Source organism: Oncorhynchus kisutch, unplaced genomic scaffold, assembly GCF_002021735.2.
Source record: "Oncorhynchus kisutch isolate 150728-3 unplaced genomic scaffold, Okis_V2 Okis03b-Okis08b_hom, whole genome shotgun sequence".
Lineage (NCBI taxonomy): Eukaryota > Metazoa > Chordata > Actinopteri > Salmoniformes > Salmonidae > Oncorhynchus > Oncorhynchus kisutch.
In genome coordinates this window covers 15,979,129-16,004,017 of record NW_022261980.1, presented here as the reverse complement: position 1 = coordinate 16,004,017, position 24,889 = coordinate 15,979,129, and the positions used below count along the sequence as shown (strand labels likewise).

Sequence of the window (24,889 nt, the reverse complement as noted above, 5' to 3'; positions counted from 1 at the left end):
TCTCTCTCTCTCTCTTTCTCTCTTTCTCTGTCTCTCTCTTTCTCTTTCTCTCTCTCTCTCTGCTTTTCTCTGTCTCTCTCATCTCTCCTTCTCGTCTCTCTCTCTTTTCTCACTCTGTCTCTCTCTTCCTTCTGCTCTATCTCTCTCTCTCTCCTCTCTCTCTCTCTCTCTACTCTTCTCTCTCTGTCTCTCTCTCTCCTTTTCTCTCTCTCTTTCTTCACTCTTTCTCTCTTCTCTCTGTCTCTCTCTCCTTCTCTCTTGCTCTCCTCTCTCTTCTCTCTCCTTCTCTCTCTCTTCTCACTCTTTTCTCTCTCTCTCTGTCTCTCTCTCCTTCTCTCTTTTCTCTCTCCTCTCTGTCTCTCTCCCTTCTCCTTCTCTCTTCTCTCTCTCTCTCTCTCTCTCTCTCTCTCTCTTCTCTCTCTCTCTCTCTCTCTCTCTCTCTCTCTCTCTCTGTTTCTCTCTCTCTCTCTCTCTCTCTCTCTCTCTCTCTCTCTCTCTCTGTCTCTCTCTCTCTCTCTCTCTTTCTCTCTCTGTCTCTCTGTCTCTCTCTCTCTCTTTCTCTCTCTGTCTCTAGCCTATCCTCATCAGAGGGATCTTTGAAACCTTGAATAAGTGTTTTGAAACCTTTTTCTAAGGTTTTGATCAGTAACCAAGGTCACCATAGCACTGCATTTTGCTTTGTGTTTGTGCTTATGGACCCCAGGACCCAGGACCAGCTGGATGAGGGGACTGAGGCTTCAGTGTGTTAGTAGAACAGGTTTGTGAACTCAGGACCAGCTGGATGAGGGGACTGAGGCTTCAGTGTGTTAGTAGAACAGGTTTGTGAACTCAGGACCAGCTGGATGAGGGGACTGAGGCTTCAGTGTGTTAGTAGAACAGGTTAGTGAACTCAGCCCCAGGACCAGCTGGATGAGGGGACTCTTTTCTTTGCTCAGCTCTTGGCATTACAGGGCTTGGTAATAATATGAGAGGGGGGGTCACTGTATTTGAGATGTTTCCAAAACTGAATTGCTCTTTTTTTAGTTTTTATTATTAGTGGATATTGTCCTAATTCTGCCCTGTATGCATTGTTTGTAGTTTTCCTCTGGACATGTAGGAGAATCTTACAGAACTCTGCATGCAGGGTTTCAATGGGGTGTTTGTCCTATTGGGGGAAATCTTGTTTTGCAAGTGGACCCCACACCTCACTGCCATAAAGTGCCATAAAGTTGGTTCAATGACATGTTCAATTAGTTTCAGCCAAATTTGAATAGGTATTTCAAAAGGTATTATTTGAATTAGGTTTTTAATGGTGTAGAATGCCCTGCGTGCTTTCTCTCTCAGGTCATTCACTGCCTCATTAAGGTGTCCAGTTGAGCTTATTTTTAAACCTCAGTAATTGTAGTGTGTGCAGTACTCTATATATTTTCTACCAATTGAGAACTTTGGTCTAATTCCCTGAGATCTGGATATTGTCTGGAAAATCATTATTTTAGTATTTTTGGGGTACTACTGCCAGGGCCCAGGTCTGGCAGTACTGCTCTAGGAGGTCCAGGTTCTGCTGTAGGCCATGTGCTGTGGGGGTTTACTGCCAGGGCCCAGGTCTGGCAGTACTGCTCTAGGAGGTCCAGGTTCTGCTGTAGGCCATGTGCTGTGGGGGTTTTACTGCCAGGGCCCAGGTCTGGCAGTACTGCTCTAGGAGGTCCAGGTTCTGCTGTAGGCCATGTGCTGTGGGGGTTTACTGCCAGGGCCCAGGTCTGGCAGTACTGCTCTAGCAGGTCCAGGCTCTGCTGTAGGCCAGGTGCTGTGGGGGTGTACTGCCAGGGCCCAGGTCTGGCAGTACTGCTCTAGCAGGTCCAGGCTCTGCTGTCGGCCATGTGCTGTGGGGGTTTACTGCCAGGGCCCAGGTCTGGCAGTACTGCTCTAGCAGGTCCAGGCTCTGCTGTCGGCCATGTGCTGTGGGGGTTTACTGCCAGGGCCTAGGTCTGGCAGTACTGCTCTAGCAGGTCCAGGCTCTGCTGTCGGCCATGTGCTGTGGGGGTTTACTGCCAGGGCCCAGGTCTGGCAGTACTGCTCTAGCAGGTCCAGGCTCTGCTGTCGGCCATGTGCTGTGGGGGTTTACTGCCAGGGTCCAGGTCTGGCAGTACTGCTCTAGCAGGTCCAGGTTCTGCTGTAGGCCATGTGCTGTGGGGGTTTACTGCCAGGGCCCAGGTCTGGCAGTACTGCTCTAGGAGGTCCAGGTTCTGCTGTAGGCCATGTGCTGTGGGGGTTTTACTGCCAGGGCCCAGGTCTGGCAGTACTGCTCTAGGAGGTCCAGGTTCTGCTGTAGGCCATGTGCTGTGGGGGTTTACTGCCAGGGCCCAGGTCTGGCAGTACTGCTCTAGCAGGTCCAGGCTCTGCTGTAGGCCAGGTGCTGTGGGGGTGTACTGCCAGGGCCCAGGTCTGGCAGTACTGCTCTAGCAGGTCCAGGCTCTGCTGTCGGCCATGTGCTGTGGGGGTTTACTGCCAGGGCCCAGGTCTGGCAGTACTGCTCTAGCAGGTCCAGGCTCTGCTGTCGGCCATGTGCTGTGGGGGTTTACTGCCAGGGTCCAGGTCTGGCAGTACTGCTCTAGCAGGTCCAGGCTCTGCTGTCGGCCATGTGCTGTGGGTGACAGCAGGCATAGGTCGTAGGTCAGTCCTGTATGCCAAATAGAATCAAATGCTTTTTGGAAGTCGATAAAGCAAGCGTATATTTTGGTATTATTTTGGTGGACATGTTTATCTATCAGGGTGTGTAGGGTGTAAATATGATCAGTCGTGTGAGGCTTTTACTCAAGACATTGTGCTTATTAATAAGGAAGTTTAGAACTCTTACATTTATAATACTACAGAAAACCTTCCCCAGGTTACTGTTCACACAAATGCCTCTGGAAAACCTTCCCCAGGTTACTGTTCACACAAATGCCTCTGGAATTGTTAGGGTCAAATTTGTCTCCGTTTTTAAAGATTGGGGTTATGAGTCCTTGATTCCAGATGTCAGGGAAATAATCTACCCTCGAGATTAAATTAAATAGTTTTAATATAGCTCATTGAAATGTTGCACTAGTGAGTTTGAGCATCTCAGTTAGGATGCCATCAGGTCCGCATGCTTTTTTACATTTCAGGGCCTGAAGTTTCTTACAGAGCTCCTGGTCAGTAATAGTTTAGTTTTCTTATAGAACTCCTGGTCAGTAATAGTTTAGTTTCTTATAGAGCTCCTGGTCAGTAATAGTTTAGTTTCTTATAGAGCTCCTGGTCAGTAATAGTTTAGTTTCTTATAGAGCTCCTGGTCAGTAATAGTTTAGTGTCTTATAGAGCTCCTGGTCAGTAATAGTTTAGTTTCTTATAGAGCTCCTGGTCAGTAATAGTTTAGTTTCTTATAGAGCTCCTGGTCAGTAATAGTTTAGTTTCTTATAGAGCTCCTGGTCAGTAATAGTTTAGTTTCTTATAGAGCTCCTGGTCAGTAATAGTTTAGTTTCTTATAGAGCTCCTGGTCAGTAATAGTTTAGTTTTCTTACAGAGCTCCTGGTCAGTAATAGTTTAGGTTCTTATAGAGCTCCTGGTCAGTAATAGTTTAGTGTCTTATAGAGCTCCTGGTCAGTAATAGTTTAGTTTCTTATAGAGCTCCTGGTCAGTAATAGTGTAGTGTCTTATAGAGCTCCTGGTCAGTAATAGTTTAGTTTCTTATAGAACTCCTGGTCATAATAGTTTAGTTTCTTATAGAGCTCCTGGTCAGTAATAGTTTAGTTTCTTATAGAGCTCCTGGTCAGTAATAGTTTAGTGTCTTATAGAGCTCCTCGTCAGTAATAGTTTAGTTTCTTATAGAGCTCTGGTCAGTAATAGTTTAGTGTCTTATAGAGCTCCTGGTCAGTAATAGTTAGTGTCTATAGAGCTCCTGGTCAGTAATAGTTTAGTTTTCTTATAGAGCTCCTGGTCAGTAATAGTTTAGTGTCTTATAGAGCTCCTGGTCAGTAATAGTTTAGTTTCTTATAGAGCTCCTGGTCAGTAATAGTTTAGTGTCTTATAGAGCTCCTGGTCAGTAATAGTTTAGTTTCTTATAGAGCTCCTGGTCAGTAATAGTTTAGTGTCTTATAGAGCTCCTGGTCAGTAATAGTTTAGTGTCTTATAGAGCTCCTGGTCAGTAATAGTTTAGTGTCTTATAGAGCTCCTGGTCAGTAATAGTTTAGTTTCTTATAGAGCTCCTGGTCAGTAATAGTTTAGTTTCTTATAGAGCTCCTGGTCAGTAATAGTTTAGTTTCTTATAGAGCTCCTGGTCAGTAATAGTTTAGTTTCTTATAGAGCTCCTGGTCAGTAATAGTTTAGTTTCTTATAGAGCTCCTGGTCAGTAATAGTTTAGTGTCTTATAGAGCTCCTGGTCAGTAATAGTTTAGTTTCTTATAGAGCTCCTGGTCAGTAATAGTTTAGTTTCTTATAGAGCTCCTGGTCAGTAATAGTTTAGTTTCTTATAGAGCTCCTGGTCAGTAATAGTTTAGTTTCTTATAGAGCTCCTGGTCAGTAATAGTTTAGTTTCTTATAGAGCTCCTGGTCAGTAATAGTTTAGTTTCTTATAGAGCTCCTGGTCAGTAATAGTTTAGTGTCTTATAGAGCTCCTCGTCAGTAATAGTTTAGTTTCTTATAGAGCTCCTGGTCAGTAATAGTTTAGTTTCTTATAGAGCTCCTGGTCAGTAATAGTTTAGTGTCTTATAGAGCTCCTGGTCAGTAATAGTTTAGTTTCTTATAGAGCTCCTGGTCAGTAATAGTTTAGTGTCTTATAGAGCTCCTGGTCAGTAATAGTTTAGTGTCTTATAGAGCTCCTGGTCAGTAATAGTTTAGTGTCTTATAGAGCTCCTGGTCAGTAATAGTTTAGTGTCTTTTAGAGCTCCTGGTCAGTAATTGGGGAGTCCAGTTGATTTGATTGTCCTTTATAGCTTTTTCTAATCCATTCAATTTGGATTAGAAAAATAATCCATGAATTTGGCGTTGTTCTGTGTCAATGTGAACGGTGTTGTAGAGTGTTTTAATATGGGTTCTCCATATGTCACCATTTCGTATCGCTAATTCCTTTTGTTTCGATTTCTTTTCCACACAATTTTTCCAGAAGTAGTTTGTGTTCATGGACTCCTCAATTAGTGTCAGATGCTTGCTGTTGTTCTGTGAATTAGTTTGGTTCTGAGTGTTACGGTTATAGAGTTTTAAAGCCTCACAGTAATGAAGGTGTAATTCACCATTATTTGGGTCTCTGTGCTTTTGGTTGGAAAGTGTTCTTAGTTTTTTGCTTATAATTTTACAATCTGCATCAAACCATTTGTCATCTGAGGTCTTTTTTGTTTTGTTTTTTATCAATTTCAATTGTGCTTCATTTGCCGTTTGCCTGAATATATAGTTGATGTTTTGTACTGCTAGAATGATGCCTTCTTCACTGTGAGTGAATGTGGTATCCAGAAAGAGTGTTTGGATATCTTGTTTCCAGGTTGCTTTCTGGTATTCTTCTGTGCTGTTTTGGGCCCATCTGTATGAATGTGTGATGTTGTACAGCTGACTGGGCTGTGAATGTCTGGTGTTGTACAGCTTACTGGGCTGTGAATGTCTGGTGTTGTACAGCTTACTGGGCTGTGAATGTCTGATGTTGTACAGCTTACTGGGCTGTGAATGTCTGATGTTGTACAGCTTACTGGGCTGTGAATGTCTGGTGTTGTACAGCTTACTGGGCTGTGAATGGCTGATGTTGTGCAGCTGACTGGGCTGTGAATGTCTGATGTTGTGCAGCTTACTGGGCTGTGAATGTCTGATGTTGTACAGCTTACTGGGCTGTGAATGTCTGATGTTGTACAGCTTACTGGGCTGTGAATGTCTGATGTTGTACAGCTGACTGGGCTGTGAATGTCTGATGTTGTACAGCTGACTGGGCTGTGAATGTCTGATGTTGTACAGCTGACTGGGCTGTGAATGTCTGATGTTGTACAGCTGACTGGGCTGTGAATGTCTGATGTTGTACAGCTGACTGGGCTGTGAATGTCTGATGTTGTACAGCTGACTGGGCTGTGATGTTGTACAGCTGACTGGGCTGTGAATGTCTGATGTTGTACAGCTGACTGGGCTGTGAATGTCTGATGTTGTACAGCTGACTGGGCTGTGAATGTCTGATGTTGTACAGCTGACTGGGCTGTGAATGTCTGATGTTGTACAGCTGACTGGGCTGTGAATGTCTGATGTTGTACAGCTTACTGGGCTGTGAATGTCTGATGTTGTACAGCTGACTGGGCTGTGAATGTCTGATGTTGGACAGCTGACTGGGCTGTGAATGTGTGATGTTGTACAGCTGACTGGGCTGTGAATGTCTGATGTTGTACAACTGACTGGGCTGTGAATGTCTGATGTTGTACAGCTCACTGGGCTGTGAATGTCTGGTTGTTTCCATGTCTGTTCTTTTGAGGAACAACGTAACTTGGCTGTGATCAGACAGAGGTGTTAGTGGCTTGACAGTGATTGAGCTGAGAGAGAAGGGGTCAATGTCTGTAATCATATAGTCAGTCTACTGTGCTGTGGCCAAGAGGTGAGCAGTAGGTGAATCTCCCCAAAGAGTCCCCCCCGTAACCTACCATTGACAAAGTACAGACCCAGGCTTCTACAGAGCTGCAACAGATCCCTTCTGTTGTTGTTGACAGTGCTGTCACTGTTGTTTCTATGGGGGAGATGAAGACAGTGACACTATGGCCTGTAATAAAGCTGTCCCCTCGTGTGGTCGTTAGATCAGATAGTGTTCGTGTGCGCACATTTGTGTCCCCACAGATGAGCCATTTCCCTGGGCCTGGAAATGACACGTCTCTTCCTCAAGGGTGGGAAAGATCTCCTCTGAGTAATATGGGGATTCTGGGGGGGGGGGATCTCCTCTGAGTAATATGAGGGGGGGGATATATATTGCGCAAAGGAACACATCTTTTCCTGTCAGTACAAGTTATTTTTTTCAGTTTTAACCAAATGTGATATTTGCCAATTTTGAGGGGATCAATTAGATATTGTAGTTGGGATTTGTGCCAAATGATCATCAGTCCTCCAGAGTCTCTGCCTCTATTGACAGAGCTGTGTTTCTGTGACGGCACAGTGACCTCTCTGTAGCCTGTGGGACAGTGACCTCTCAGTAGCCTGGGGGACAGTGACCTCTCTGTAGCCTGGGGGACAGTGACCTCTCTGTAGCCTGTGGGACAGTGACCTCTCAGTAGCCTGGGGGACAGTGACCTCTCAGTAGCCTGGGGGACAGTGAGTGACAGCGTCAGCCTGACAACATGTCTCCTGCAGAATGATGACCTCTCAGTAGCCTGGGGGACAGTGAGTGACAGCGTCAGCCTGACAACATGTCTCCTGCAGAATGATGACCTCTCAGTAGCCTGGGGGACAGTGAGTGACAGCGTCAGCCTGACAACATGTCTCCTGCAGAATGATGACCTCTCAGTAGCCTGTGGGACAGTGAGTGACACCGTCAGCCTGACAACATGTCTCCTGCAGAATGATGACGTCAACATCTTTAAGATGTGTGTTGAACTCCAGTGGTAAACTCTTCCGTCTAGAGGTTGATGAGTTTAGGCCCTGAATGTTCCACATGCTGACTGATAGGTTGATGAGTTTAGGCCCTGAATGTTCCACATGCTGACTGATAGGTTGATGAGTTCAGGCCCTGAATGTTCCACATGCTGACTGATAGGTTGATGAGTTTAGGCCCTGAATGTTCCACATGCTGACTGATAGGTTGATGAGTTTAGGCCCTCTACTAACTGATAGGTTGATGAGTTCAGGCCCTGAATGTTCCACATGCTGACTGATAGGTTGATGAGTTTAGGCCCTGAATGTTCCACATGCTGACTGATAGGTTGATGAGTTTAGGCCCTCTACTAACTGATAGGTTGATGAGTTCAGGCCCTGAATGTTCCACATGCTGACTGATAGGTTGATGAGTTTAGGCCCTGAATGTTCCACATGCTGACTGATAGGTTGATGAGTTTAGGCCCTCTACTAACTGATAGGTTGATGAGTTCAGGCCCTGAATGTTCCACATGCTGACTGATAGGTTGATGAGTTTAGGCCCTGAATGTTCCACATGCTGACTGATAGGTTGATGAGTTTAGGCCCTGAATGTTCCACATGCTGACTGATAGGTTGATGAGTTTAGGCCCTGAATGTTCCACATGCTGACTGATAGGTTGGTGAGTTTAGGCCCTGAATTTTCCACATGCTGACTGATAGGTTGATGAGTTTAGGCCCTGAATGTTCCACATGCTGACTGATAGGTTGGTGAGTTTAGGCCCTGAATGTTCCACATGCTAACTGATAGGTTGATGAGTTTAGGCCCTCTACTAACTGTACTAACTCTCTCTCTCTGTGACTCTGTGTGTGTGTGTGTGTGTGTGTGTGTGTGTGTGTGTGTGTGTGTGTGTGTGTGTGTGTGTGTGTGTGTGTGTGTGTGTGTGTGTGTGTGTGTGTGTCGCTATCTCTCTCTCTCTCTCTGTGTATCTGCCTGTCTCTATCTTTCAATTCAATTCAAGGGGCTTTATTGGCATGGGAAACATATGTTAACATTGCCAAAGCAAGTGTGGTAGATAATTTGTTTCAAACTTAAGGAAGAGATTAATTATTGATTAATCCCCTAATTGAATCCTGCTGTGTAACGATATGCGTTGAGAGTCAGGAAGCAAGTTCAGGAGGTGAGTGTTTTAATCAACAAACACAACAGATTTTTATTTCATCTTTATTTAACCAGGTAGACCAGATCACCTTGATTTAACCAGGTAGACCAGATCACCTTGATTTAACCAGGTAGACCAGATCACCTTGATTTAACCAGGTAGACCAGATCACCTTGATTTAACCAGGTAGGCCAGATCACCTTTATTTAACCAGGTAGGCCAGATCACCTTTATTTAACCAGGTAGACCAGATCACCTTTATTTAACCAGGTAGACCAGATCACCTTTATTTAACCAGGTAGACCAGATCACCTTTATTTAACCAGGTAGACCAGTTGAGAACAAGTTCTCATTTACAACTGTGACCTGGTCAAGACGAAGCAAAGCAGTTCGACAGTAACAACTACCCAGAGTTACACATGGAGTAAACAACAACACAGAGTTACACATGGAGTAAACAACAACACAGAGTTACACATGGAGTAAACAACAACACAGAGTTACACATGGAGTAAACAACAACACAGAGTTACACATGGAGTAAACAAACATACAGTCAATAACACAATCTCCTTATTATGTCTGATCTCACAAACCAGCTCCAGTCTCAGCCCTAACCCCAGCTCCAGTCTCAGCCCTAACCCCAGCTCCAGGCTCAGCCCTAACCCCAGCTCCAGTCTCAGCCCTAACCCCAGCTCCAGGCTCAGCCCTAACCCCAGCTCCAGTCTCAGCCCTAACCCCAGCTCCAGGCTCAGCCCTAACCCCAGCTCCAGTCTCAGCCCTAACCCCAGCTCCATCCTCACCCTCAGCCCCAGCTCCAGTCTCAGCCCTAACCCCAGCTCCAGGCTCAGCCCTAACCCCAGCTCCAGGCTCAGCCCTAACCCCAGCTCCAGGCTCAGCCCTAACCCCAGCTCCATCCTCACCCTCAGCCCCAGCTCCAGTCTCAGCCCTAACCCCAGCTCCAGGCTCAGCCCTAACCCCAGCTCCAGGCTCAGCCCTAACCCCAGCTCCAGGCTCAGCCCTAACCCCAGGCTCAGCCCTAACCCCAGGCTCAGCCCTAACCCCAGCTCCAGGCTCAGCCCTAACCCCAGCTCCAGGCTCAGCCCTAACCCCAGCTCCAGGCTCAGCCCTAACCCCAGCTCCAGGCTCAGCCCTAACCCCAGCTCCAGTCTCAGCCCTAACCCCAGCTCCAGTCTCAGCCCTAACCCCAGCTCCAGGCTCAGCCCTAACCCCAGCTCCAGGCTCAGCCCTAACCCCAGCTCCAGGCTCAGCCCTAACCCCAGCTCCAGTCTCAGCCCTAACCCCAGCTCCAGGCTCAGCCCTAACCCCAGCTCCAGGCTCAGCCCTAACCCCAATAACACAATAGAAAAGTCTATATACAGTGTGTGCAAATGAGGTAAGATTAGGGAGGTAAGGCAATAAATAGGCCGTAGTGGTGAAGTAATTACAATTACAATTACTAAGTCAGAGCCGTCCAGAGTAGTGATGTTGGACAGGCGGGCAGGTGCAGGTAGCGATCGGTTGAAGAGCATGCATTTAGTTGTACTTGTATTTAAGAACAATTGTTGGCCACGGAATGAGAGTTGTATGGCATTGAAGCTTGCCTGGAGGGTTGTTAACACAGTGTCCAAAGAAGGGCCAGAAGTATACAGAATGGTGTCGTCTGTGTAGAGGTGGATCAGAGACTCACCAGCAGCAAGAGCGACCTCATTGATGTATACAGAGAAGAGAGTGGGTCCAAGAATTGAACCCCGTGGCACCCCCATAGAGACTGCCAGAGGTCCGGACAGCAGACCCTCCGATTTGACACACTGAACTCTATCAGAGAAGTAGTTGGTGAACCAGGCGAGGCAATCATTTGAGAAACCAAGGCTGTCGAGTCTGCCGATGAGGATGTGGTGATTGACAGAGTCGAAAGCCTTGGCCAGATCAATGAATACGGCTGCACAGTAATGTTTCTTATCGATGGCGGTTAAGATATCGTTTAGGATCTTGAGCGTGGCTGAGGTGCACCCATGACCAGCTCTGAAACCAGATTGCATAGCAGAGAAGGTATGGTGAGATTCGAAATGGTCGGAAATCTGTTTGTTGACTTGGCTTTCGAAGACCTTAGAAAGGCATGGTAGGATAGATATAGGTCTGTAGCAGTTTGGGTCAAGAGTGGCCCCTCCCTTTGAAGAGGGGGATGACCGCAGCTGCTTTCCAATCTTTGGGAATCTCAGATGACACGAAAGAGAGGTTGAACAGGCTAGTAATAGGGGTGGCAACAATTTCGGCAGATAATTTTAGAAAGAAAGGGTCCAGATTGTCTAGCCCGGCTGATTTGTAGGGGTCCAGATTTTGCAGCTCTTTCAGAACATCAGCTGAACAGATTTGGGAGAAGGAGAAATGGGGAATGCTTGGGCGAGTTGCTGTGGGGGATGCAGTGCTGTTGACCAAGGTAGGAGTAGCCAGGTGGAAACCATGGCCAGCCGTAGAAAAATGCTTATTGAAATTCTCAATTATGGTGGATTTATCAGTGGTGACAGTGTTTCCTATATTCAGTGCAGTGGGCAGCTGGGAGGAGATGTTCTTATTCTCCATGGACTTTACAGTGTCCCAGAACCTTTTTGAGTTAGTGTTGCAGGAAGCAAATTTCTGCTTGAAAAAGCTAGCCTTGGCTTTTCTAACTGCCTGTGTATAATGGTTTCTAGCTTCCCTGAACAGCTGCATATCACGGGGGCTGTTCGATGCTAATGCAGAACGCCATAGGATGTTTTTGTGTTGGTTAAGGGCAGTCAGGTCTGGGTAGAACTAAGGGCTATATCTGTTCCTGGTTCTAAATTTCTTGAATGGGGCATGTTTATTTAAGATGGTTAGGAAGGCATTTAAAAGAAATATCCAGGCATCCTCTACTGACGGGATGAGATCAATATCATTCCAGGATACCCCGGCCAGGTCGATTAGAAAGGCCTGCTCGCTGAAGTGTTTCAGGGAGCGTTTGACAGTGATGAGTGGAGGTCGTTTGACCGCTGACCCATTACGGATGCAGGCCATGAGGCAGTGATCGCTGAGATCTTGGTTGAAGACAGCAGAGGTGTATTTAGAGGGCAAGTTGGTTAGGATGATATCTATGAGGGTGCCCGTGTTTAAGGCTTTGGGGAGGTACCTGGTAGGTTCATTGATAATTTGTGTGAGATTGAGGGCATCAAGTTTAGATTGTAGGATGGCTGGGGTGTTAAGCATGTTCCAGTTTAGGTCGCCTAGCAGCAGGAGCTCTGAAGATAGATGGGGGGCAATCAGTTCACATATGATGTCCAGAGCACAGCTGGGGGCAGAGGGGGGTCTATAGCAGGCGGCAACGGTGAGAGACTTGTTTTTAAAGAGGTGGATTTTTAAAAATAGAAGTTCAAATTGTTTGGGTACAGACCTGGATAGTAGGACAGAACTCTGCAGGCTATCTTTGTAGTAGATTGCAACACCGCCCCCTTTGGCAGTTCTATCTTGTCTGAAAATGTTGTAGTTTGGGATTAAAATTTCTGCATTTTTGGTGGTCTTCCTAAGCCAGGATTCAGACACAGCTAGAACATCCGGGTTGGCAGAGTGTGCTAAAGCAGTGAATAGAACAAACCTAGGCAGGAGGCTTCTAATGTTAACATGCTTGAAACCAAGGCTATTACGGGTACAGAAGTCATCAAAAGATAGCGCCTGGGGAATAGGAGTGGAGCTAGGCACTGCAGGGCCTGGATTCACCTCTACATCGCCAGAGGAACAGAGTAGGAGTAGAATAAGGGTACGGCTAAAAGCAATAAGAATTGGTCGTCTAGAACGTCTGGAACAGAGAGTAAAAGGAGGTTTCTGGGGGCAATAAAATAGCATCAAGGTATAATGTACAGACAAAGGTATGGTAGGATGTGAATACAGTGGAGGTAAACCTAGGTATTGAGTGATGAAGAGAGAGATAATGTCTCTAGAAACATCATTGAAACCAGGAGATGTCATTGCATGTGTGGGTGGTGGAACTAATAGGTTGGATAAGGTATAGTGAGCAGGACTAGAGGCTCTAAGGAACCAAAGGGAGAGACATATATAGGGAAGGAACCAAGGGGAGAGACATATACAGGGAAGGAACCAAAGGGAGAGACATATATAGGGAAGGAACCAAAGGGAGGGACATATATAGGGAAGGAACCAAAGGGAGAGACATATATAGGGAAGGAACCAAAGGGAGAGACATATATAGGGAAGGAACCAAAGGGAGAGACATATATAGGGAAGGAACCAAAGGGAGAGACATATATAGGGAAGGAACCAAAGGCAGTGACATATATAGGGAAGGAACCAAAGGGAGAACATATATAGGGAAGGAACCAAAGGGAGTGACATATATAGGGAAGGAACCAAAGGGAGAGACATATATAGGGGAGGAACCAAAGGGAGAGACATATATATAGGGAAGGAACCAAAGGGAGAGACATATATAGGGAAGGAACCAAAGGGAGTGACATATATAGGGAAGGTACCAAAGGGAGTGACATATATAGGGAAGGAACCAAAGGGAGAGACATATATAGGGGAGGAACCAAAGGGAGAGACATATATAGGGAAGGAACCAAAGGAAAGGACATATATAGGGAAGGAACCAAAGGGAGAGACATATATAGGGAAGGAACCAAAGGGAGTGACATATATAGGGAAGGAACCAAAGGGAGAGACATATATAGGGAAGGAACCAAAGGAAAGGACATATATAGGGAAGGAACCAAAGGGAGAGGCATATATAGGGAAGGAACCAAAGAGAGGGACATATATAGGGAAGGAACCAAAGGGAGTGACATATATAGGGAAGGAACCAAAGGGAGAGACATATATAGGGAAGGAACCAAAGGAAAGGACATGTATAGGGAAGGAACCAAAGGGAGAGACATATATAGGGAACGAACCAAAGGGAGAGACATATATAGGGAAGGAACCAAAGGGAGAGACATATATAGGGAAGGAACCAAAGGGAGAGACATATATAGGGAAGGAACCAAAGGGAGAGACATATATAGGGAAGGAACCAAAGGGAGAGACATATATAGGGAAGGAACCAAAGAGAGGGACATATATAGGGAAGGAACCAAAGGGAGGGACATATATAGGGCAGGAACCAAAGGGAGGGACATATATAGGGAAGGAACCAAAGGGAGAGACATATATAGGGAAGGAACCAAAGGGAGAGACATATATAGGGAAGGAACCAAAGAGAGGGACATATATAGGGAAGGAACCAAAGGGAGGGACATATATAGGGCAGGAACCAAAGGGAGGGACATATATAGGGCAGGAACCAAAGGGAGGGACATATATAGGGAAGGAACCAAAGGGAGAGACATATATAGGGCAGGCAATCGGGGAGGTTATGGAGTCCAGGTGAGTGTCGTAATGCACTGACACGCGTAACGATGGTGTGCTCCATAACGAGCAGCCTGGTGACCTAGAGAGACCGGAGAGGGAGCACACGTGACATGCAGGGGTTCATGGAAGAACAAAACTATCCTGGAGGCAGTGATTTGTTTTTGGCTTGGATATCCAACCAAGTGATACTTTCGTCTTGCCACGTAGTATTTTATCCAAGGATTTCTCTCTGTCAAATATTCAAGATTCGAGTTAGCACAAATATTAATAACACTTGTTATTGTCAATGATTATATAAATATATATGTCAGACAATGAAATTAAACATCATATAACATAAAAACCATGATAGAAATCAGAGACCGCTGCAGCCGGGAGGAACTGGTATAAATAGGTTGTTGTTTTTCTTTCCAGTCTTCACACCTCACAGTGTTTCACTCAACCCCTTTCAGCTCCATGGTATAATGATCTCCAGACGTACTCCACAGTAGAGGTTGTCCACCTGTAGGCAACCTGTTTACAATAGCAATAAGGCACCTTCACGGGTTTGTGGTATATGGCCAATATACTACGGCTAAGGGCTGTGTTCAGGCACCCCGCGTTGCGTAGTGCTTATGAACAGTCCATAGCCGTGGTATATTGGCCATATACCACACCCACTCATTTCTTATTGCTTAATTATACCATTAAGGTTTTAGTACGTTTTTTTACAGCAGAAGGAACCAGCGCTGAAAGGTCTCCGTGTTCATGTTACTATAAGGAGCTCCGAGATGTTTTGGACAACACATGGTTTCATTTGACCGCTTCATGACCGCCTGGGTTATACTGTATCTGTCATAGCCAGGCTATCGTTAGTGTGTTCCGTCGAAGACGCGCATCGGGAGACCAAGCCTCCTTTCACTTGTTGTAGGCCGCTTTTCTCACAAGTGGATAAACGCATCACCATTTCCTCCAAACGATGCGTAAAAGTAGCCTAAACCCAAGACATCTGGAACTTGACACAGCAGTGTTACTGGACTGAGTGTGATACATAGACCAGATTGTATACCATGCGAGGCACTGGACAAAATCACCACTTTCTCCGGAGATAGCAACGCTGTTATTTCTTACACTCCTGGAACGTCTGGACGAGGACGCCGCGGCGGTGTGAGAGAGAAAACCATGCTGCTGCCGGGCAACGGAACGGGCTACGTCTGGACCGAGTTATTAAACACCGGTAACCTGACGGCGTGTGCCGGTGAAGAAGACCACGGTGGTCCGGAGGCGGTGATTGTTCCGGTGATTTTTGGATGTATATTTTTCCTGGGTGTCGTCGGGAACTCTCTAGTGATGATAGTAATAGGGAAAATCAAGGCCCGGCGCAACAGAAGTACGACAAACATTTTCATCCTCAATTTAAGTATAGCGGATCTATTGTTTTTGCTATTTTGTGTCCCGTTCCAGGCTACTATATACTCCCTACCTGAGTGGATATTTGGAGCCTTTTTATGTAAATGTGTTCACTATTTAGTGATGGTGTGTATGCTGGTGAGCATCTTCACGCTTGTTGCCATGTCAGTGGACAGGTACATAGCTGTTGTACACTCCAAAAAGTCCCCCTGCATTCGCAACAGGAGGAATGCCCTCATAGGGGTCTGTGTGATTTGGGCACTATCGTTCATATTCTCTATACCAGTGGCGCAACACCAGATACTTACTGACCACCCCGAAGCGCCGAACAGTTCGTTCTGCTGGGAAGCGTGGTACGCAAGCGCTTCCAAACACACCTACAAAGTCACTATTTTAGTCATTGGCTATCTGTTACCGTTGGGCTTGATCATATGCTGCTATGCGAAGGTAAGACAACTTTTCATCTGTAGTAGAGAAACTGTCAAACGCTTCCCTTTTTACGCACAGGTTAGAGTGTACATTAGTGAGGTTGGAACACGCTAGTGAGGTTGGAAAATGACACAATGATTACATTTATTGGGCTATAATGCTAATGTTTTTCAGCCATGCGCGGCAATAAATGCTGTGAGCGAGAACAAAGTGCGAACGTGCGGCACCACTGCGCTCCGGAAAACCTGCGCGTGTGTCAGTGCTCTTTGTACCCGGCTGCGTGACCGTTTTGTTTTTACCCCGTGGGGGGTTGGGTTCAGAGGCCTAGAGTTTCTGACAGTCCTTTATAGTCCTTAATATGGTTTACTACAGACTGAACTACTTCAACAAACTACTTTGGTTGATATTTGTTACCATACACATGCTGTCACTTGACCCAGAACTAAAATACTGTTGTTTAACCCAGAACTAAAACACTGTCACTTAACCCAGAACTAAAATACTGTTGTTTAACCCAGAACTAAAGCACTGTCACTTAACCCAGAACTAAAATACTGTTGTTTAACCCAGAACTAAAATACTGTTGTTTAACCCAGAACTAAAACACTGTCACTTAACCCAGAACTAAAATACTGTTGTTTAACCCAGAACTAAAGCACTGTCACTTAACCCAGAACTAAAATACTGTTGTTTAACCCAGAACTAAAACACTGTCACTTAACCCAGAACTAAAATAATGTCACTTAACCCAGAACTAAAACACTGTCACTTAACCCAGAACTAAAACACTGTCACTTAACCCAGAACTAAAATACTGTCACTTAACCCAGAACTCAAATACTGTTGTTTAACCCAGAACTAATATACTGTCACTTAACCCAGAACTAAAATACAGTTGTTTTTAACCCAGAACTAAAATACTATTGTTTTTAACCCAGAACTAAAATACTGTTGTTTTTAACCCAGAACTAAAATACTGTTGTTTTTAACCCAGAACTAAAATACTGTTGTTTTTAACCCAGAACTAAAATACTGTTGTTTTTAACCCAGAACTAAAATACTGTTGTTTTTAACCCAGAACTAAAATACTGTTGTTTTTAACCCAGAACTAAAATCTTGCATAATTTGGTCAGACTCTATGTTATCATTGTCCAGATAGATGACCATAGAAATGACAGCCATATTCCTGGATTCATTATATAAATCATTATAATAGTAGGCAGAATGACAGCAGCATACGGTGTGTGTGTGTGTGTGTGTGTATGTGTATGTGTGTGTGTGTGTGTGTGTGTGTGTGTGTGTGTCTGTGTCTGTGTCTGTGTGTGTGTGTGTGTGTGTGTAGGCGTGATAGGAAGGTACACAGCCATAAAACACACGTTTTTCCAGCAGCAGACTGTGATCCATAATGTCAAAAGCTGCACTGAAGTCCAACAAAAACAACCCCCTTTTCATCATCAATTTAACTTAGCTAATACACACATGAGAAACTGTTGAGTTTGAAAAACACAGCGCTGTTGCCTTTCTTGACACACTCAAACCGGTGCACCTACTACCATACTTTATTTATTTATTATGGATCCCCATCCATAATAATTATAATTATTATTATAATTATTATTATTAATAATAATAATAATTTGGCAAAATTAAGGCAGTTATACAATTGTAAAAATATTGCAATATGTTCATTGCAGAATTCACAACACACTAAGTGTGTGCCCTCAGATCCCATTCTCCACGACCACATATCTACAACGCAAAATCCATTTGTACGTCTGTGTGTGTATGTTATCATGTGTTTGTAGGCATGTACAGTGGGGCAAAAAAGTTCAAGAAAAAGTGCAAGTTCTCCCACTTAAAAAGATGAGAGAGGCCTGTAATTTTCATCATCGGTACACTTCAACTATGACAGACAAAATGAGAAACAAAATCCAAAAAATCACATAGTGTTTTTTATGAATTTATTTGCAAATTATGGTGGAAAATAAGTATTTGGTCACCTACAAACAAGCAAGATTTCTGGCTCTCACAGACCTGTAACTTCTTCTTTAAGAGGCTCCTCTGTCCTCCACTCGTTACCTGTATTAATGGCACCTGTTTGAACTTGTGGTCAGTATAAAAGACACCTGTCCACAACCTCAAACAGTCACACTCCAAACTCCACTATGGCCAAGACCAAAGAGCTGTCAAAGGACACCAGAAACAAAATTGTAGACCTGCACCAGGCTGGGAAGACTGAATCTGCAATAGGTAAGCAGCTTGGTTTGAAGAAATCAACTGTGGGAGCAATTATTAGGAAATGGAAGACACACAAGACCACTGATAATCTCCGGGTTAAAATGATCAGAAGAACGGTGAGCAAAAATCCCAGATCCACACGGGGGGACCTAGTGAATGACCTGCAGAGAGCTGGGACCAAAGTAACAAAGCCTACCATCAGTAACACACTACGCCGCCAGGGACTCAAATCCTTTAGTGCCAGACATGTCCCCCTGCCTAAGCCAGTACATGTCCAGGCCCATCTGAAGTTTGCTAGAGAGCATTTGGATGATCCAGAAGAAGATTGGGAGAATCACTGCTCTAGAGGAGATCCGCATGGAGGAATGGGCCAAAATACCAGCAACAGTGTCACCTTCACCTTGTGAAGACTTACAGAAAACGTTTGACCTCTGTCATTGCCAACAACGGGTATATAACAAAGTATTGATAAACTTTTGTTCTTGACCAAATACTTATTTTCCACCATAATTTGCAAATAAATTCATTAAAAATCCTACATTGTGATTTTCTGGATTTTTTTTCTCATTTTGTCTGTCATAGTTGAAGTGTACCTATGATGAAAATTACAGTCCTCGCTCATCTTTTTAAGTGGGAGAACTTGCACAATTGGTGGCTGACTAAATACTTTTTTTGCCCCACTGTATCTGTGCCAATGTGTTTCATTTAATTAGTTATTTAATATCACCTTTATTTAACCAGGTAGGCCAGACCACCTTTATTTAACCAGGTAGACCAGACCACCTTTATTTAACCAGGTAGACCAGATCACCTTTATTTAACCAGGTAGACCAGACCACCTTTATTTAACCAGGTAGACCAGATCACCTTTATTTAACCAGGTAGACCAGATCACCTTTATTTAAAAATAATAAAAATAGCAGAACCGTACCACATTGGGTGAGGCGGGTTGCAGGAAAGTATATTTAGCTCGTAGATAGAAAGTGAGATTAAGATATATACGAAAAAGACTGTCTATTTACACGGGATAGGACACTGGATAAGACAAAGACAAACACACACGTCCTACTGCTATGCCATCTTGGATAAAAAAAAAAAGTTTGTTACTTCACAGTCCCCGCTGTTCCATAAGGTGTATTTTTACCAGCTTTTTAAATATGATTCTACTGTAGTTACCTGATGTGGAATAGAATTCCATGTAGTCATGGCTCTATGTAGTACTGTGTGCCTCCCATAGTCTGTTCTGGACTTGGCATGTCTTGTGGGGTATTAATGGTTGTCCCAGCTGTGCGCCAGTATTTTAAACAGACAGTTCGGAACATTAATTTTGTCAACACCCCTGACAAAAACAAGTAATGAGGAAGTCAATCTCTCTTCCACTTTGAGCCATGAGAGATTGACATGCATGTCATTAATGTTGGCTCTCCGTGTACTTTTAAGGGCCAGCCATGCTGCTCTGCTCTGACCCAACTGCAATTTTCCCAAGTCCCTCTTTGTGGCACCTGACCACACAACTGAACAGTAGTCCAGGTGAGACAAAACCAGGGCCTGTAGGACCTGCCTTGTTGATAGTGTTGTTAAGAAGGTAGAAACTAGGGCCTGTAGGACCTGCCTTGTTGATAGTGTTTTAAGAGGGCAGAGCAGTGCTTTATTATGGACAGACTTCTCCCCATCTTAGCTACTGTTGTATCAATATGTTTTGACCATGACAGTTTATAATCCAGGGTTACTCCAAGCAGTTTAGTCACCTCAACTTGCTCAATTTCCACATTATTCATTACGAGATGTTGTTGAGGTTTAGGGTTTAGTGAGTGTTTTGTTCCAAATACAATGCTTTTAGTTTTAGAAATATTTAGGGCTAACTTATTCCTTGGCACCCACTCTGAAACTAACTGCAGCTCTTTGTTTAGAGTTGCAGTCATTTCAGTCGCTGTAGTAGCTGACGTGTATAGTGTTGAGTCATCCACATACATAGAAATACATAAAAACTCTGGCTTTACTCAAAGTCAGTGGCATGTTGTTAGTAAAAATTGGAAAAATCAAGGGGCCTAAACAGCTACCCTGGGGAATGCCTGATTCTAACTTAATTATTTTTGATGGGCTTCCATTAAAGAACAACCTCTGTGTTCTGTTAGACAAGTAACTCTTTATCCACATTATAGCAGGGGGTGTAAAGCCTTAACACATACGTTTTTCTAGCAGCAGCAACTATGATAGATCATGTCAAAATCTGCACTGAAGTCTAATAAGACAGCCCCCCACAATCATTTTATCATCAATTTCTCTCAGCCAATCATCAGTCATTTGTGTAAGTGCCGTGCTTGTTGAGTGTCCTTCCCTATATGCGTGCTGAAAGTCTGTCGTCAATTTGTTTACTGTGAAATAGCATTGTATCTGGTCAAACACCATTTTTTTCCAGAAGTTTACTAAGGGTTGGTAACAGACTGATTGGTCGGCTATTTGAGCCAGTAAAGGGGGCTTTACTGTTCTTGGGTAGCTGAATGACTTTAGCTTCCCTTCAGGCTTGAGGGCTTAAATTAGGCCTAGTAGGTTTAAATGTATCTCCCTCACTAGCTTTAAGCACCAACTGTCAGAGCAGCTCACAGATTACTGCACCTGTACATAGCCCACCTATAATTTAGCCCAAACAACTACCTCTTTCCCAACTGTATTTAATTTTAATTAATTAATTTATTTATTTTGCTCCTTTGCACCCCATTATTTTTATTTCTACTTTGCACATTCTTCCATTGCAAAACTACCATTCCAGTATTTTACTTGCTATATTGTATTTACTTTGCCATCATGGCCTTTTTTGCCTTTACCTCCCTTCTCACCTCATTTGCTCACATTGTATATAGACTTGTTTATACTGCATTATTGACTGTATGTTTGTTTTTACTCCATGTGTAACTCTGTGTCGTTTTATCTGTCGAACTGCTTTGCTTTATCTTGGCCAGGTCGCAATTGTAAATGAGAACTTGTTCTCAACTTGCCTACCTGGTTAAATAAAGGTAAAATAAAAAAATTAAATAAAAAATTGAAGATGTGGCAATAGCGTCCTCCATTATCCTGAGTAGTTTTCCATCCAGATTGTAAGACCCCGGTGGCTTGTCATTTTTTCACACTGACTTTACGGAATTCGAAAGTACAATGCTCGTCTTTTATATTTTGGTCAGATATACTTGGATGTCTAGTGTCAGAGTTTGTTTCTGGCATGTCATCCCTAAGTTTGTTGATCTTGCCAATGAAAAAAATATTAATTGTGTTGGCAATATCAGTGGGTTTTGTGATAAATGAGCCATCTGACTCCATGAATGATAGAGCCAATTTGCCTTTTTTCCCCAAAAATATTCATTTAAGGTGCTTTTTATCATCATTCTTAATATAATTTATCTTTGATGCATAGTATAGTTTATCTTTTATTTAGTTTAGTCACATGATTTCTTAATTTGCAGTACGGTTACCAATCGGTTGTGCTGCCAGACTCATTTACCTTTTGCCTCATCTCTCTCAACCATACAATTTTTCACTTCCACATCAATCCAAGGGGATTGAACAGTTTTTCACTTCCTCATCAATCCAAGAGGATTTAAGTTTTTCACTCCCTCATCAATCCAAGGGGATTTAACAGTTTTTCACCTCCTCATCAATCCAAGGGGATTTAACAGTTTTTCACCTCCTCATCAATCCAAGGGGATTTAACAGTTTTTCCAGTAATTTTCTTAACGGGGATGGGTGCTTATTAGTAACTGGAATAAGCAATTTCATAAATGTGTCAAGTTCAGCGTCTGGTTGCTCCTCATTACACACCACAGACCAGGAGCATCTTGTTGCTCCTCATTACACACCACAGACCAGCAACATCTGGTTGCTCCTCATTACACACCACAGACCAGCAGCGTCTGGTTGCTCCTCATTACACACCACAGACCAGCAGCGTCTGGTTGCTCCTCATGACACACCACATACCAGCAGCGTCTGGTTGCTCCTCATTACACACCACAGACCAGCAGCGTCTGGTTGCTCCTCATTACACACCACAGACCAGCAGCGTCTGGTTGCTCCTCATTACACACCACAGACCAGCAGCGTCTGGTTGCTCCTCATTACACACCACAGACCAGCAGCGTCTGGTTGCTCCTCATTACACACCACAGACCAGCAGCGTCTGGTTGCTCCTCATTACACAACACAGACCAGAAGCATCTGGTTGCTCCTCATTACACACCACAGACCAGCAGCGTCTGGTTGCTCCTCATTACACACCACAGACCAGCAGCGTCTGGTTGCTCCTCATTACACACCACAGACCAGCAGCGTCTGGTTGCTCCTCATTACACACCACAGACCAGCAGCGTCTGGTTGCTCCTCATTACACACCACAGACCAGCAGCGTCTGGTTGCTCCTCATTACACACCACAGACCAGCAGCGTCTGGTTGCTCCTCATTACACACCACAGACCAGCAGCGTCTGGTTGCTCCTCATTACACACCACAGACCAGCAGCGTCTGGTTGCTCCTCATTACACACCACAGACCAGCAGCGTCTGTTTGCTCCTCATTACACACCACAGACCAGCAGCGTCTGTTTGCTCCTCATTACACACCACAGACCAGCAGCGTCTGGTTGCTCCTCATTACAAACCACAGACCAGCAGCGTCTGGTTGCTCCTCATTACACACCACAGACCAGCAGCGTCTGGTTGCTCCTCATTACACACCACAGACCAGCAGCGTCTGGTTGCTCCTCATTACACACCACAGACCAGCAGCGTCTGGTTGCTCCTCATTACACACCACAGACCAGCAGCGTCTGGTTGCTCCTCATTACACACCACAGACCAGCAGCGTCTGGTTGCTCCTCATTACACACCACAGACCAGCAGCGTCTGGTTGCTCCTCATTACACACCACAGACCAGCAGCGTCTGGTTGCTCCTCATTACACACCACAGACCAGCAGCGTCTGGTTGCTCCTCATTACACACCACAGACCAGCAGCGTCTGGTTGCTCCTCATTACACACCACAGACCAGCAGCGTCTGGTTGCTCCTCATTACACACCACAGACCAGCAGCGTCTGGTTGCTCCTCATTACACACCACAGACCAGCAGCGTCTGGTTGCTCCTCATTACACACCACATACCAGCAGCGTCTGGTTGCTCCTCATTACACACCACAGACCAGCAGCGTCTGGTTGCTCCTCATTACACACCACAGACCAGCAGCGTCTGGTTGCTCCTCATTACATACCACAGACCAGCAGCGTCTGGTTGCTCCTCATTACACACCACAGACCAACAGCGTCTGGTTGCTCCTCATTACACACCACAGACCAGCAGCGTCTGGTTGCTCCTCATTACACACCACAGACCAACAGCGTCTGGTTGCTCCTCATTACACACCACAGACCAGCAGCGTCTGGTTGCTCCTCATTACACACTACAGACCAGCAGCGTCTGGTTTCTCCTCATTACACACCACAGACCAGCAGCGTCTGGTTGCTCCTCATTACACACCACAGACCAGCAGCGTCTGGTTGCTCCTCATTACTCACCACAGACCAGCAGCGTCTGGTTGCTCCTCATTACACACCACAGACCAGCAGCGTCTGGTTGCTCCTCATTACACACCACAGACCAGCAGCCTGACCTCTTATATACTATATTAGGCCCAGCCTGACCTCTTATACACTATATTAGGCCCAGCCTGACCTCTTATACACTATATTAGGCCCAGCCTGACCTCTTATACACTATATTAGGCCCAGCCTGACCTCTTATACACTATATTAGGCCCAGCCTGACCTCTTATACACTATATTAGGCCCAGCCTGACCTCTTATACACTATATTAGGCCCAGCCTGACCTCTTATACACTATATTAGGCCCAGCCTGACCTCTTATACACTATATTAGGCCCAGCCTGACCTCTTATACACTATATTAGGCCCAGCCTGACCTCTTATACACTATATTAGGCCCAGCCTGACCTCTTATACACTATATTAGGCCCAGCCTGACCTCTTATACACTATATTAGGTCCAGCCTGACCTCTTATATACTATATTAGGCCCAGCCTGACCTCTTATACACTATATTAGGCCCAGCCTGACCTCTTATACACTATATTAGGCCCAGCCTGACCTCTTATACACTATATTAGGCCCAGCCTGACCTCTTATACACTATATTAGGCCCAGCCTGACCTCTTATACACTATATTAGGCCCAGCCTGACCTCTTATACACTATATTAGGTCCAGCCTGACCTCTTATACACTATATTAGGCCCAGCCTGACCTCTTATACACTATATTAGGTCCAGCCTGACCTCTTATACACTATATTAGGCCCAGCCTGACCTCTTATACACTATATTAGGCCCAGCCTGACCTCTTATACACTATATTAGGCCCAGCCTGACCTCTTATACACTATATTAGGCCCAGCCTGACCTCTTATACACTATATTAGGCCCAGCCTGACCTCTTATACACTATATTAGGCCCAACCTGACCTCTTATACACTATATTAGGCCCAGCCTGTCCTCTTATACACTATATTAGGCCCAGCCTGTCCTCTTATACACTATATTAGGCCCAACCTGACCTCTTATACACTATATTAGGTCCAGCCTGACCTCTTATATACTATATTAGGCCCAGCCTGACCTCTTATACACTATATTAGGCCCAGCCTGACCTCTTATACACTATATTAGGCCCAGCCTGACCTCTTATACACTATATTAGGCCCAGCCTGACCTCTTAT

The 24,889-nt window shown here is 44.8% G+C and overlaps 1 protein-coding gene across 1 annotated transcript in view; it reads left to right on the top strand.

The window, feature by feature from the left end:
* The first annotated feature begins 14,774 nt into the window (after positions 1-14,774).
* LOC109887387 (galanin receptor type 1) overlaps positions 14,775-24,889 on the top strand; it is a 41,495-nt gene continuing 31,380 nt past the window's right edge. Inside the window, exon 1 of the mRNA XM_031812974.1 lies at positions 14,775-15,890. Coding sequence (XP_031668834.1) covers positions 15,216-15,890 — 675 coding nt within the window. The 5' untranslated portion in view covers positions 14,775-15,215. The remainder of the gene's footprint in view (positions 15,891-24,889) is intronic.